The 15,418-nt window shown below is 36.3% G+C and overlaps 1 protein-coding gene across 1 annotated transcript in view; it reads left to right on the top strand.

Moving 5' to 3' along the window:
* LOC117107325 (MAM and LDL-receptor class A domain-containing protein 1-like) overlaps positions 1 to 15,418 on the top strand; it is a 98,620-nt gene that overhangs the window by 77,006 nt on the left and 6,196 nt on the right. The window contains exons 106-126 of the mRNA XM_033248969.1: positions 251 to 510; positions 1,144 to 1,282; positions 1,679 to 1,834; positions 2,609 to 2,862; positions 3,363 to 3,453; positions 3,807 to 4,207; positions 4,713 to 4,941; positions 5,321 to 5,589; positions 6,124 to 6,328; positions 6,878 to 7,015; positions 7,667 to 7,792; positions 7,989 to 8,119; positions 8,801 to 8,885; positions 9,776 to 9,895; positions 10,080 to 10,327; positions 11,411 to 11,831; positions 12,310 to 12,535; positions 13,207 to 13,378; positions 13,718 to 13,823; positions 14,556 to 14,702; positions 15,197 to 15,375. Coding sequence (XP_033104860.1) covers positions 251 to 510; positions 1,144 to 1,282; positions 1,679 to 1,834; positions 2,609 to 2,862; positions 3,363 to 3,453; positions 3,807 to 4,207; positions 4,713 to 4,941; positions 5,321 to 5,589; positions 6,124 to 6,328; positions 6,878 to 7,015; positions 7,667 to 7,792; positions 7,989 to 8,119; positions 8,801 to 8,885; positions 9,776 to 9,895; positions 10,080 to 10,327; positions 11,411 to 11,831; positions 12,310 to 12,535; positions 13,207 to 13,378; positions 13,718 to 13,823; positions 14,556 to 14,702; positions 15,197 to 15,375 — 4,103 coding nt within the window. The remainder of the gene's footprint in view (positions 1 to 250; positions 511 to 1,143; positions 1,283 to 1,678; positions 1,835 to 2,608; positions 2,863 to 3,362; positions 3,454 to 3,806; positions 4,208 to 4,712; positions 4,942 to 5,320; positions 5,590 to 6,123; positions 6,329 to 6,877; positions 7,016 to 7,666; positions 7,793 to 7,988; positions 8,120 to 8,800; positions 8,886 to 9,775; positions 9,896 to 10,079; positions 10,328 to 11,410; positions 11,832 to 12,309; positions 12,536 to 13,206; positions 13,379 to 13,717; positions 13,824 to 14,555; positions 14,703 to 15,196; positions 15,376 to 15,418) is intronic.

Raw genomic sequence — 15,418 nt, 5'->3', positions numbered from 1 at the left:
TAGAATGTAACCTCATTAATCAGTTTAATAAAGCAAATTTCTCATTTATCGTTGTTGAATCCAATTCCGCTGTCTTTGAGCACAAGACCATGAGACTCGGTCTGATGATTGTCGATGGTCATCTGAACGGATTGTCATTAATCCGATCTGCGTCCACATCGTTGCGTTGCGTTCTTCATAGAATCACCTCGCCCGACGACCATCACAAAAACATCACTGATGATCTCTTTGAACTATCTTATTTCCAAAGGATTCTACATATTCTTTGAGACCTCGTTCAGTGGCATGACAACTGGTGATACGGCTCAGCTGTTCAGCCAATATCTTGACTCCACCAGTGTATCATGCGTCAGTTTCTGGTATCATATGTACGGCTCCGGCATTGGCTCATTAAATATTTACTCCCAGGATGACACACGGATGAGAAATCCGCTCTGGACTCGCTCCGGAGATCAAGGCAACGTATGGATTAATGGAAACTTGGAGGTTATCAGTCCAAGGGAATATCAGGTAACCTGTTTTTCTCGTGAGATACAGAAGTCTGTTTTGTGAATACTTACCTTTATAAACCAACTAATTGCTACTGTTCCTCTAAGAACACCACTACGACAAAATACAACCGTCCCATTGAGCAATGTATAAAGGTCTATTCACACTATCAAGTTTGATGTGGAAACTGTGGTTGATTCGCCCATGTATGTATTTGATTGTGTCATATCACATCCATATATGGGCAAATCAAACTTACTTTTTGCATAAGACTTGATAGTTTTTAGCAGAGCTTTATTACACTTTAAACCAAGGTATCTTCTTTATTTATTATCACAAGAGTAATTAGAACAAATATTTTGTATGTTATACAGCCAAAAATTCAATTTGAATTTTAGAATACAATACAGTAGTAGTTGACTATAAAATGAATTAGGAGTAAATTGGCTAATTTTTGTTGTCACTTTAAACTTTCTCTTTCTCTGCTGATTAACATTGTGGATAGCATTCTAATTACCTTCCAAATGTTTACAATTGTTGTTGCATTGTTCTTGTTTAGCAATTAGTAACCACTAAGACAAAAGGTCTTTATATTATGCCAAATCATATTATTTAAAACTGAAATAAAATAAATATATATATTTTTTTTTCCAGATTATATTCGAAGCCACCTATGGGGGCACATACACAGGTGATATTGCTTTGGATGATCTTGACATTGAAATAGGCACCTGTCTAAGTCTGATTGTACCAACTACCAAGCCACCAACACAGCCTCCAATACCTACTCATAGTAAGTGTATTACTAATAATATTTACAATAATTACACAAGGCATTTATATAGCTATTTCTATTATTATAAAATTAAAAAAAAATAATCTGAAAAGAAATCATAATTTTGAAACTATCAACAATGATAAGGAATGGGCCCAACAACCACTAGATTCAGATCATCATTTTTTCCTTCTACCATTAGTTTTCAGTCTAATTTAGGTTAGGTTTGCACAACTAACTGTGTTTTGCATGAGCCAACTCAATTTCACTGTCTTTCCAATGTTATACAATGACAGTAAATGTTGAATGAATGAATGGATGGACATGAGAACAATTTCCTAAATTATTTAATAGAATCACACACATTTATATAATTAATGAACACTTAATTATTTTAAAATTTCTTTATTTCAGCTCCTGGTATATATGACTGTACCTTTGAAACCGGTATTTGTAGCAACTGGCAACAGGATAAATCCACCGATAACTTTGATTGGACAAGAATTCAGGGTTCTACGGCTTCAGTAGACACTGGCCCAAAATTTGACCACACTACCTTAAGTTCCAGCGGTAAATATATTGCAGAATTTACCTAAAGTGATAATGCTAATTTAGTCTGCAATAGTATTATTGATTGTTTTTGACAGTAAATACCATTTACTATTTATAATGGTCATAAAGAATTTAATGTGTTTCTGATCTATAAAACACCTAAATAGATCGTTGTCAATTGATTGGTGGATTTAATATCATGTAACATTTGTTATTATTCCATTCATGAAAATCTAATTCATTTTATACAAATTTGAGTCATTCTTCATGTAATTTACTTTCATTTCCATTCATTTTTGTTCCATTCACTTTGTTCCATTACACGCCTCCACCTTATACAGTATTTTGATTCGTTGAAAGAAGATGGACTGTTCCATTCAAATGAAAGGTAGACCTATGTTTGTTTTTTATGAAATATCAAATAACTGGAATATTTTTTGATGTATTGAAAACAAATAATGAATTTTTTTGTATTTGTACAATGGAAAGAATATTGACGGTTCCATTGAAGTCAGCTCCGATTCATATAATGGAACGGTCAATTTTTCAACTCATGAAAATGTTCTTTCTATTGCATTTTCCTTGTAAGCATTCAATATTTGTGTATTGTACACTCGTGTATAGATGAATTTTACACCAATGTTTAATATATACTTATTTTTTGTCTCCATTTACCATCAAACCTTTGTCTCCAATTCCCCACCCACCTCATTTTAATGCCAAGTATTTGAATTATTTACATACTAATTAGTACTTTTAAACAGAGAACTTTATGAATATTTTTTTACATAGGATATTACATTTACATCGAGTCAAGTGGGCGGAGTAATAACGACAAGGCAAGACTGATATCAGTGAGCATTAACACCGCTCAGTACGGCATGTGCATCAGTTGGTGGTATCACATGTACGGAGCCCATATCAAGACACTGAATGTCTACAGGAAAGACGCAGGCAGCAGCGCTCTTGCACTTGAATGGCAGCGCACAGGAAACCAAGGTTATGATTGGAAATTTGCACAGGTGTACATGAATGGATCATTCTCAGTAAGTGTGAATATGTTCTGTTCTCACATTGCAGCTAATGGTTAGCAGGATCCGGATCCTGCTAACCGTTAGCTGTCGTGCGTCCATACGAGAAAATCCGGATACCAATAATATGATGATCGAATCACTGGCATAATAAACTGGAAATTGTAAACGTGTACGTGTGAATGGTTGATGATAGAAACGCGCTCAACTTGCTAACCGATCGCGCTTGCTTAGCGCTAACCGATCGGGCGTTCTCACACAGGTGCTAACGGTAAGAACTAACGGGTAGCTCCCGATCCAGATACAGGGTCTCTCATGAGAACCAGGCTTAAGGGTGTGTGTTTTTAATATTTAAAAAGTGAAGAGAAGCTGTTGATGGTGAAAATATGTATAAGTAAATCTCAATGTTACTGTATAAGTTAAAATCTTAAATTCTCTCAATACTATCACAATTTCAAAGCCAATATTCATATTGATATTTAATTAAATTTGAAATATTTGCTTTGTTGTTGCAGGTTGTCTTTGAAGGTGTAGTAGGGTCAAGCTATCAAGGTGACATCTCTTTGGACGACATCTTCCTCTCTGATGGCGACTGTCCACCACTTAGTATGTTTTTTACTTCTTTTTTGACTCGTTACCCCATGCTAAGTTTCACGACGTTTTTTGTACATCATCAGTGTTTGTAATATTGATTGCATTCCAATTTCAATACATCAATTAACAAATTAACAAAAAAAAAAGAAATTAAAAAAAATCAGTGTACAGAATAAAAAAATGAGAAAGGAATGGTAGGAATCAGTAAGTAATAATAATATTAATATCTATAAGAATCATAATCCCCATATTATGATTTATAAATAAATAAAAATAAATAAGACTTCATTTTGGATTTTTATTGCCTTTTAAAAGGAGAAGAAAGTCAATAAATAATGTCGCTTTGGACTTCTTATTGCTTTTAGCTTCTTGTGATTTTGAACATGGTAAAGATATTTGCGGGTACACTCAAAATTCAAATGATGATTTTGATTGGACACTTGCAAGCGGCGCAACTGGTAGTTCCGGAACCGGTCCATCCAACGACCACACTTATGGTACATCAGCCGGACACTACATGTACATCGAGTCATCCTCACCTCGAAAGTTTGGTGATACAGCCATTTTGACATCGGCTGAATACCCAGCCACGTATGGTCAGTGTCTACGTTTCTGGTATCACATGACCGGGGATAATATGGGTGCACTCAATGTCTACGCTGAAATGCTTGGTGATCAAGGAACCGCGGTCTGGTCCAGGAATTTTGAAAGTCCAGATTTATGGAGACTGACAGAAGTTAGCGTAGTTGCTCAATACCCCTACAGGGTAAGTATTCCTTTCTTTACCCATGGCCACGAACAAGAATGCTAACAACGTTTTGCCAGTGTGGTGTCTTCATCATTGCCTCACTGAAATCTTTGTAGGTAAATTAGTTTCTCTAGCTATGGGGTTGCTGCTTGGTTAATGATGTTTTGGGTATTTAATAATTATATATGATTTGTATTTTAGTCTTTCTTTTTGCAAGCATTAATGTGACTCACAGTAATTAACACACGATAAGAAGTCTTGTCTTATCCAGACCAACTGACCAAAAATCTTGGAAATCCAAAATTATATATTTTCCCCCCAAAAGTTATGACTGACCAAACCTGATTTTTAATTGGTTTTTTTTGCCTAATAAGAGATTACTACTTTAGTAGTTAGTATTTTCTTTGGTAGATGCAAAATATGTTTTATGTATAATTTTTTTTTTACAAAACATAAGATAATTCAACTTTGACATAACTTTAAAGTTTATACTGTAATATTAAATCTCTATGTATTCTGATAGGTTGTTTTTGAGGGTATCGTAGGCAACGGGTGGTCAGGTGATATTGCCATTGATGATATCTACATCAAGAATGGGCTTTGCAACCAGCCTGGTACATGTGACTTTGAGACAGACATGTGTACTTACTTTAATGTTCCTTTTGATGATTTTGATTGGTTGAGGAACAGCGGACAGACAGGTAGTGCTTCGACTGGACCACCAAATGATCACACGCTTGGAACATCCTTTGGTGAGACTCAATAAACTGATTTAGTAATTTCTAAATATTTGGGTTAATTTAGTTTTTTGAATCAGTTAAGAACTATAGTCAAAGAATAGACTGATTTTTGGGTTCCTTTACTTATTGTTGGGTCCTGGGCCATAGTTTTGGCCTTTCTAATCTTTTATTCAAATGATTTCACATTTGTTTAGAGAATTTTTAGTATTTGCTGGGGGATGAGCACCTTTCTTGATCCTGGATTTGCTACTGCCTAAGTTTTCTAAGATGAAAATGAATTTAAAATCTCTAAATGAATCAAAACAGAAACTTTTGATAAGCAGTTTTTAAAAATTCAGTTAAAATTTAAATTTTATAATTACATGACGACAAAATGTAAACTTCCTTGTAGGCTACTATGTATTCATCGAGGCATCCGCCCCACGAGTACAAGGGGAGAAGGCGTGGCTCATCTCAGAGACTTTCGACGTTAATCAGGATTATTGTTTATCATTCTGGTACCACATGTACGGCAGCGATGCCGGTACATTCAACGTTTACCTACAGAAGTCCATCATTGACCCGTCTGGCTGGGAACTGAAGTGGACACTCACTGGTGACCAGGGAAACTATTGGCAACATGCTCTTGTAGATGTGATGAGCACAACAACAGTGTTTGAGGTACAAAAACTTGTTATATTTATTTAAAGCTGAGAAAATTTCTCGAAAGAAGCAATTGTATAATATATGCCATAATAGAATATAATTAATAGTATTATTATTATGATAATTAATATTAGTAAATTTAAATAATGTAAATTATGTATTATTACTGAAATTTTCTCAAAATAAGTACAGTTGAACTTTCCGAAGTGGAATCCAAAATGCCACTGAAATATTGTTTGACTGGAGATAAAATTCAACTTACAGATTGTCAATTAATTAAAAACTTTTATTTTTATCTTAAAATTCTATTTTTTCGTGGCAGCAGGTGCATTAATTGGCAAAAAATAAAATGTTTAGTTTTTTTCCTTTATTGGGAGGTGGAGGTTCGCTAAGCAAGGGAATAAAAAAGTCTTGCCTTATTTGGACATCACCAATAGTGCCTTTCAACTTCACCAGGATTGAATGATAATAATTTTACTAAACAATACAAATCAAATAGATTGGTAAAAGCTCATGATTAAATAAATCCATTTTCCACTTTTATCCAAGGTTGTATTTGAAGGTATTGTTGGCAGAAGTTACCTAGGTGATCTGGCGATTGATGATACACAGTTGTACATGGGTACGTGTGGGGCGCCCACCGACCCCCCTCCGTGTGCCTTCGCATGTAACAACGGTGACTGCTTGACGAATATAAAACTGGTCTGTAATTTTGTCGATGATTGTAATGATGGAAGTGATGAAATTAATTGTGGTAAGTAAATCTTAGACTCTGCTGGGAAGTTTTTGTTGTTGACCAGATCTGAAAAGGTTTCTCTTGCATGGAATTAACCTGGCTCTCCCTACAAGCCTATCCCAGTGTATATATCCCTCAACATTTTATTTGCCTCCTGTTTATTCTTAACTGATTTCCATAACAATGCTGGTGAACAACACACGGATACAGTATCCATAGAATTGATAATTACAATAGTATGGATATTGTTTAGTTAAATAAACAAATTTTTAATAGAAAATAAAGACAATTTATTAATATATAAATACCGTAATAATAATAATAGAAGTGGTGTTTCTAACAAGACAGTTCTATCTGGCTTACGTAAGTTACACTGGATCCAAATTTTTTGATCGGAAAGCATACCAAACTGATAGAAAAATTGAAATAATATGTAAAAATACAGTAGGCATTTCACAGAACATTGGGAAACGCAATTCAAATTTTGGTTTTGTTCCGATGTGAAGCCACCTTTAATTTAAAAAAAAAAAACAAACCTTATTAATGACTGATTTATTTTTCGTGTAGGTACTTGTACATTTGAAGGTGGCAAGTGTGGTTGGAAAACAATCACCTCAGGCTCTTTCAAATGGGTTTTGGGACAAGGTGCAACCCCCTCCTCTAATACTGGACCATCCAGAGATCATACACTTGGAAGTCCAAATGGTAGGTGTCCATCATTTGTCCTAATATTTGGTTTAGTGCAATAAAATAGATTTCAAAAAGGTTGACATTCCAGCATGTTTTTGCGATTTATTCTAAAACAGGATTTGCGACGAGTAACTGGTTTGGCTTGTCTTTGCCACATATATTCATCTATCTAAATATATCAATAACTCATTTTCCATTTTTGGTACCACAAGACTCATTTTGTCACGACAGCTCACATTTAGTTCACAACCATAAATGAGAGCAGCGTAGCTCAGCCAGCTAAACAGGTGGTAGCCACAGTGTGTGCACTGAACTGAGATTTTTGGTCCCTGGTTCAATGGCTTCAAAAAGCAATAATACATAATCATAGCCTAGGCCTGGACTGGAATGATGTTCATTTATTTAAAGCAGGCCAGCCTATGCTACCTAGGCCTAATAATTGCTTTTTTATTCTACCAACACACAATTTTTACTGGTTGGTTAGCTAAAATTTCTGTGTGCCCATATATACAGTAGTCTTGATGTGCCTATATAGGTCATGATGTCATCATGACCATATTTAGTCATGTCACATGTTTTTGTCAAATAAAATTTCGAAGTCTGAACAGGGCTTTAAGATGTTATTACTTTGACTGATGTTTGGTGATGTTCTCTTTACTATTGCAGGCCACTACATGTATGTTGATGCCAGCTCCGGCTCCAGCTACTCCATGGCTGTCCTTCAGACTGTGCAGATGTATGATGCCTCTTCAACGTGTATGCTGGACTTTTGGTTCCATATGTATGGCTCAGGTCAGGGGGCATTACATTTGTATTATTAATTATTGTTAGCATTAGCATTAAAAATAGTCACTTTGAGTAATGCTTACGTCATAGTGCCATTATTTCTGCCGTGGATTTTGGGACTTTACACATATCTGTTGATTGATTGATTGATTGATTGATGATTGAGTCATCATTAAGCTAAAATAAAAATGAATTTTTGTAGATATTGGAGATCTTGGAGTGTACGTTTCAAGTAAAAACATAAAGACCCTATTGGTTCTACTGACAGAGGATGAAGGCGATCAGTGGATGAATATGCAGCTGGGCATTGGCAGAATGAAATCTAATTTCCGGGTAAGCAGATAAAGTCTATTTCATGATTACTCAACCAACCTTGAAATGATGTCGCTGGCTGGGTCTGCCTGGCATAAGCTTCATAAACTTGGTTGTGTAGTGTCAATTACCTTAGTAGCTTCTCTTCTCTTATCTCATGAAAATAGACAAGATCAGTATGATCTCCATTCTGCAATAGAAGCTCATAGTGAGAGCAGGTTAGTTTAGAGAGAGCAGCTTAGCTCAGTCGGCTAATCTGGTGGTAGCCACTGTGTGTGCGCTGAACCGTGGAGATCTCTAGGTCCCCCGTTCAATTCCTATCACTGCCTCTCCTTGAGTTTCAGCTAGAAGGCTAAAATACAAGTTACGATAGTGCACCGGTTTTCGGATGAGACGTTTAAGCCGTTGGTCCCGTGTGCATTTATGGCCCATGTGCACGTTAAAGAATGCGGTACACTTTTCAGAAAAGAGTAGGGGATTGTCTCCCGGTGTACTGCCCAAATCACCACCAGAAGGACCCCACTGAAAATAAGTCTTCTAGTCTTTTGTGGGCTATCCTTGGTGTTTACACCGATTAAATCCAATCCAATCCATAAACGTGTTCAACAATATGTTCCATCAAATTTTATGTGACACTTTTTTGATGAAATTTGATAGTGTAGACAAAGCTTCAGTTTAATGCCTTTGATCTCCTCCCATTAGATTATCTTTGAGGCTAAAAGATCTTACACAACCCTTGGTGACATTGCTATTGATGATGTGAGCTTCAAAAACTGTAACCTTCCACGTAAGTCCAAACAGTAGACAACTCACAGTTTAAAACAAGTATTGTAATATATGCATAAAAACAATATAAATGTATAAGAATTAAAGGGTTTGAAGGTTTTTTTTTCATAACACTACTACTCAGCAATTTGCTTCGGCTTACTGTATATTTTTGTATTTATTTTTTGTTTAACCCGGGTTAACAACTCAGATGAAACCAACTGTTATGCTTATGTGTCCAAGATACGATACACAAAACATATAATCTTTAACTACTTACTTTTATAATAATACTAATAATTCATAATAAGAACATTAATAATAATAATAATATATATAATAATAGTAATATGCACTAAGTCGGACTTACGGTAAATATCTTTTGTGTTATTTTTCCCTTAACGTCATGTTATTTTCCCCTTGACATCGTTTTTTTAATTGTTCTCTAATTTCTCCATCGTCTAAATTCCCCCTTAAGTAGGGTCTAGTAACATAATAATAATAATAATAATGATAATAATAAGAATAATAACCATTATGCTTATGTGCCCAGGATACGATACACAAAACATATAATCTTTAACTACTTACTTATGATAATAGTAATAATTTATAATAAGAACATTAATAATAATAATTATAATATATAATAATAATAATAATAATAATAATTATAATATTAATAGAATTAAATAAGCCTGTAATTGTTTTAAATGTCATTTGATATTTAACTTTAATGACCCTTTTAATTTTTTGTAAAATTATTGTATCTACTGTATGTCATGGTATTATGTGACACTGCAAACAACTGCCATCAAACAGAATGTTTTATCTTTACTGTAAGCAAAAAAATGTATCTTTACTGTAAGCAATACTAATACTTATATTGTCTTGATTTTTTCATGCCATTAGCAATTCAAACCAACTGTGGGGCAGGTCAAACACAGTGTGCTCGAGGTAGCTGTGTCAATAATGACCGTCTCTGTGACTTGACCGATGACTGTGGTGACAACACTGATGAGACATCTTGTTGTGAGTACCTTCTTTTACTTTTATGATGTTAGTGTTTGTTGACACTGATCTGAGGTCAATGCACTTTCAAATTTTAGTGCATGACGATGTCTCTCTAAAATAGTAGCCAAACCATAGCAAGTAAGCGTACAATTTCTTTTTTATTATAAATATTCAATATAATTTATTCTCATATCTTCAACAGCAAACTATGAGACATGTAACTTTGAATGGGGATTTTGCAAGTGGAGACAGTTGGTTAATGATGAGCTTGACTGGTACCAGTACAGCGGCATAACGAATACCCCCTACACAGGGCCTACCCGTGACCATACCACAGGCCTAGAGACTGGAAAATACCTCTACTTGGAAACGTCTTCTCCTCGGCAGAAGGGAGATCGAGCTAGGCTAGGCAGCAAGGCCATTAGCTCCACTAACTCTGGCAACTGCATGGTACAAGCATTTTGTATTTTTGACATTTTTATGTAGCAGTCACCCACTGAATTTAGATTCCGATACAAATACTGACTGCTCATGAGGGGAATATGAAATCTATAGCCCCTCAGTAATGTGGAGACTTTAGCCCTCGGGAAGATACGCTACAGTCTCTACATCACCGAGGGTCTATAGATTTCACTGTTCCCTTAATCAATTGAGCAGTCAATATTTGTTTTATATACCTCATACATGGATTCTACGAGGCCTAAAAAAGTAATGAAAATAGTACACACCAAGTAGGCCTAGGCTTACTTCCTAGGCTTTAGGCAACCAAAGATCCAATCTTTCAGCGTTGTAAAGGTGGCGTCTCTTTTATTGTTTGTACGTGTCATAAATTGCATAGCAACACAGCCTGGAGATGGCACATTGCGTGGCAGGGCAAAACAGTACTACCCCATAGGGTAATAGTATACAAATATTGACTGCTCATGAGGGGAATGGTGAAATCTACTGCCTTGAGGTGATGTGGAGACTGGAGCCTGTCTTCCCGAGCGGCCTGAGAGAAGATAGTCTACGGTCTCCACATCACCTAGGGGCAATAGATTTCACCGTTCCCTGAATCTAGAGCAGTCAATATTTGTTTTATATACCTCATACATAGACTCCGAGGCCTCAAAAGTACTTACTTCCTAGCCTTGCCTAGCTAGAGGCCTACACACTAGCCTAAATTTCAGCAGCACCCATCGTCTTGCAATATTTGTTGAACCATTCAGGTGCCTAGAATCTATGTATGAGGTATATAATACTTTCTATTACCCGCTTCTTAACCAATAATCAGATGCCGACAATCTATGTATGCAGTATATATTGTCTATTCTTTGATAAAGTGTAGTGTGTGATCAGATTTTTATTTATGATGTAGCACTGCTTAATTTCATAATAGATAATGTCTGTCTATTTCTTATTTATCATTCTGTGAGTTATTTATAAACTAATCAAATAATGGATGGCTTATCTTGTTAAATGATTGATTGATGGATTGCTGAACATTTTTTTAAATACATCTTACGAGATATTGTTTATGTGTTACTTCTGTAGCTCCGATTTTATTACCACATGTATGGAGAGAATATAGGAACACTGAGTGTTTACACTCGCACCGCCAAAAATGGGCCTCTTTCTTTGGAATGGTCTAAATCAGGGAACATTGGCGATTACTTTGAACGCGGAGAAGTGGTGCTAACCAATTCACAGGCATTTGAGGTTATAATCGAAGCAACGGTGGGTGATGGTATACGAGGTGATATTGCTATTGATGATACATCATTTACCAGCTCTTGCCAGTGGTCTAGCAGTAATTTGCCTACTGTACCAACCGATAGTCCAACGACATCCGTAGCAACAACACCATCTTGTGGTGCTGGTCAGTTTACTTGTAAAGATAATACCTGTATAGACGAGAATAAGAGATGTGATGCTATAAACGATTGTTCTGATGGCTCAGATGAAAGTGATTGTGGTAAGTATTATCATCAATACAAAAGATTCTCTCTTTATTACCTCCGCTGTAATTATGTAAAAAAAAAATCACATTTTTGGTGTACAGTGGCATATCTAGGGGGTGCGCGGGAGGCGCACGCCTCTTCCAAAATTACTCGCGTCCCCCCAAAAATCATGGTCAAGTAGTTAAAAAATACCTAAAATCACCTTATTTTGTTTCTCAACTGATCGTCAAGCCCCCCCCCCCCACTTCACTTTCGCACCCCCGATCACTACCCCCATTTTAAGACTTCTAGATATGCCACTGCTGGTGGAGCAAAATTATGCTCTCTATTGAGTGCACTCTCTAGATAAACATGTTAATTGTTACTGTCTCAATTTCTGAGTAAATTATTGAATAACACCCCTTAAAAATTAAATGAACCATTAGCATCTGGCGCATCGTACAAATAAGGAACTACAAATAAATGTTGACTTAAAAAACATAATTTTTAAAGGTTCATGTACATTTGAATCTGGACAATGTGGATGGACTGGTCTTAGCAATGGACGATACAAGTGGGAGCGACATACAAGCAACTCGGCGACTGGTCTCTACAACCCACCAAATGATCACACTACAGGAACTGCTGCTGGGTGGTACATGTATGTAGACAGTACAACAGGCTCATTCTTGACAACTGCCATTTTGATCAGTCCTGATTTAGGTGATACAGGACCAAGGTATCTTCTTGGTTTGATTTTGTATTTTTAACACACTAATGATTACAAAAATATTGATGTATATATATTGTTTTGTTCATTTTCACTGTCATTATCAGATGTGTGGAAGCGATTTGGCGCAGCTAGAATGGTTTGCTTCCCCAAACTCGAGGTCAGGGTTTCAATCTCTCACTGTGCATTTTTCTAGTGTCCTTGAGCAAAGGAATTTATCTGCATTGCTTCTCTCTACCCAGGAGTATAAATGGGTACATGCTGAAGTTTCCTGCTCCTGCGCTGATTACCAGTTGCAACACTTAAGCATGGTGGCTCAATGACCAGCGGAAAACAAAGTGTTTTGTAACCTAAAGGAATAGGCGATGTATAAAAATTTGAACTAACTACCCAACTGATATTGTTGTCAATATTAATAATAATGAAAATAATAATGGTAGACTTATATAGTGCATTATGAAAAGCTCTCTATTATTATCATTACCCCAATCATTAGATTAAACACCTATAGAATACAAATTCAGCTCCCCAGGAGATTATTCCATAACCTTGCAGCAACTAATCAGTGCATTTGACATTTTACCCTACGAGGTACCCAATTATACAGGACATTTTTCTTTAAAGTGATTCCTAGCATTTTTCTGCTTGTATTTTTCCTGTAAATTTGTTTATCAATTAAGGTGTTCAATGGACTTCTGGTATCATATGCGTGGAAGCAATGTCGGTACACTCACTGCCGTTGTTTATGAGGGCATTATCCCACGATCTTTAGTGACAAGAGTAGGAGACCAAGGCAACCAGTGGAACAAAGCAACTCTAACTGTTGGACAGAGAACTGCTGGAAACTATGTGGTAAGTATCAGCAACATTTTATACAGTTTTGTTATAATTTTGTAGAAATTCCCTCTTTAAAAAATAATGGAATCACCCATATAAGAGTGTCCTAATCCATACTAATGTAATGGTACTGTGCTACTACTACTACTACTACTGCTACTGCTACTATTCCTACTGTACTATGACTAAAGCTGTTACTGCTACAACTAGTGCTACAACAGCAGCTGCTAACTGCAGATGATGCTGTTGCTGCTGCTACTGCTACTACTACTGCTGTTGTTCATTCTACTAGATAATCTTTATCTGTATCTTATTATTTGTTTACTAATGCCGTTTTTTTACTCTTCTTGTTAGATTCGGTTTGAGGCAACCCCAGGGAGTGACTTCACCAACACCTCCGCATTGACTGACATGGCCATTGATGATGTTGAATTCAGTAACTGTATTGGCTTTCAATCAGGTAAGCATTTCTTGTATGTAATCTGTACATATATATAGAAAGCTCATAATGGCTATGTTCTCACACAGCAGCTAACGGTTAGCGCTAACCGATCGGGCGTTCTCACGCAGGTGCTAACGGTTAACGCTAACGGTTAGCTCCCGATCCGAATACTAGGGCTCTCGTGAGAACCAGGCTAATATAGGCCTTCATGTTTCTAAGGCCGGGCACTCACTTAATCATACAACGGCCGTACGACTGTCTGCTCCCACCCCCAGTGAGCGTTAAGACAACTCAATGCTCTGTACTGATTTTTGGTGACATTGTGAATGGATCATCGTCAAAGAAAAACAATTCATTGCACACGTGTTGTTGCGTTGCATTAATCGTAGAATTGCATCGCAGTGATTTCTCAGCTTAGTACATTGTATTCTGCCTTGAATGGACCTTACTTTCTTACCACTGCCTTCGTTCTTCTGACAAATCAATGCTATCTGTTCTTGTTTCTGTACTAAAACTTACAGTTGTCGTAATTTTTCTTGTGCTGCATCTTCTCATTGGAACGAACTCCCGTTTTCGTTAAAGACTCTTCCTCTCTTATTTCTTTTAAAACAAACCTGAAGATTTATTTGTACACCAAAATTCAGGGTACAATACATCATTTTTTGGAATTGGCACAATACAAATGTTTGATTGATTGATACGACAGTGCTTCAGATTTCTAACTATTCCTGGTTATGTTTTTCATTGTAGATCTAAGCTGTACTTTTGAAGGTACTGGGAATGGAAACATCTGCGGATGGAAGCAGGACGCGACTGACGACTTCAACTGGACTCTTCTAAAAGGAAGCACTGGTTCTACCTACACTGGTCCACAGTTTGACCACACCACTGGCACAGGTGATTACAGCTTACTCATTATGGCCCTACTTTACATGCCTCAATAAATTCTTTAAAGATACAATAGAAATAAAGTAGTAGTACTATGATGTCCTTGAAGCTTTAGGCCTTGTCAACATTATCAAATTGTATTTGACAAAAACATGACGTGCCTAAATATGTTCATGATGATATCCCATCGTGACCATATATAGGCACATCATGACCATATATAGGCACATCATGACTATATATGTGCAATTTGCTAATCTGGACAAGGCTCTAAGGAGTTCTTGATTGTAACAACAGCATGAACCTAGAGTGGACTCACACGGTTGTGACCATACTTTTGTTCTCTGAAAAACATAAGTACAACCCACACCATTTTGCTATAATAATAAGAACTTGAGTGTTACTTGTTTGATGGAAATAAATAAATATAAATAAATAAATAAAATGATATATAAAGTATGTACATAGTAAAGCAAAAAATTGCACTAACACTTTTGTTTTAGGCTATTATGTGTACATTGAGACATCATCACCCAGGGTTGCAGGGCAGAAAGCCAGGCTTACGTCTGGAGATCTTGCAGCCACTTCTACCAACTTCTGCATGGAGTTTTGGTATCATATGTTTGGCCCAGATGTTGCTAATCTTAACCTTATTCAGAAGGTTGCTGGTGTTAAGAATCTGGTGAGCTATTTTTCAAGTTTTTACATTTTCGAAATCTTGAAGT

This window comes from Anneissia japonica, unplaced genomic scaffold, assembly GCF_011630105.1.
Source record: "Anneissia japonica isolate Jap-2015-1 unplaced genomic scaffold, ASM1163010v1 scaffold288075_len254835_cov185, whole genome shotgun sequence".
In the NCBI taxonomy this organism is placed as follows: domain Eukaryota; kingdom Metazoa; phylum Echinodermata; class Crinoidea; order Comatulida; family Comatulidae; genus Anneissia; species Anneissia japonica.
Note: the sequence above shows the minus strand (reverse complement) of the source record. Positions and strands in the feature narration are given on the sequence as shown.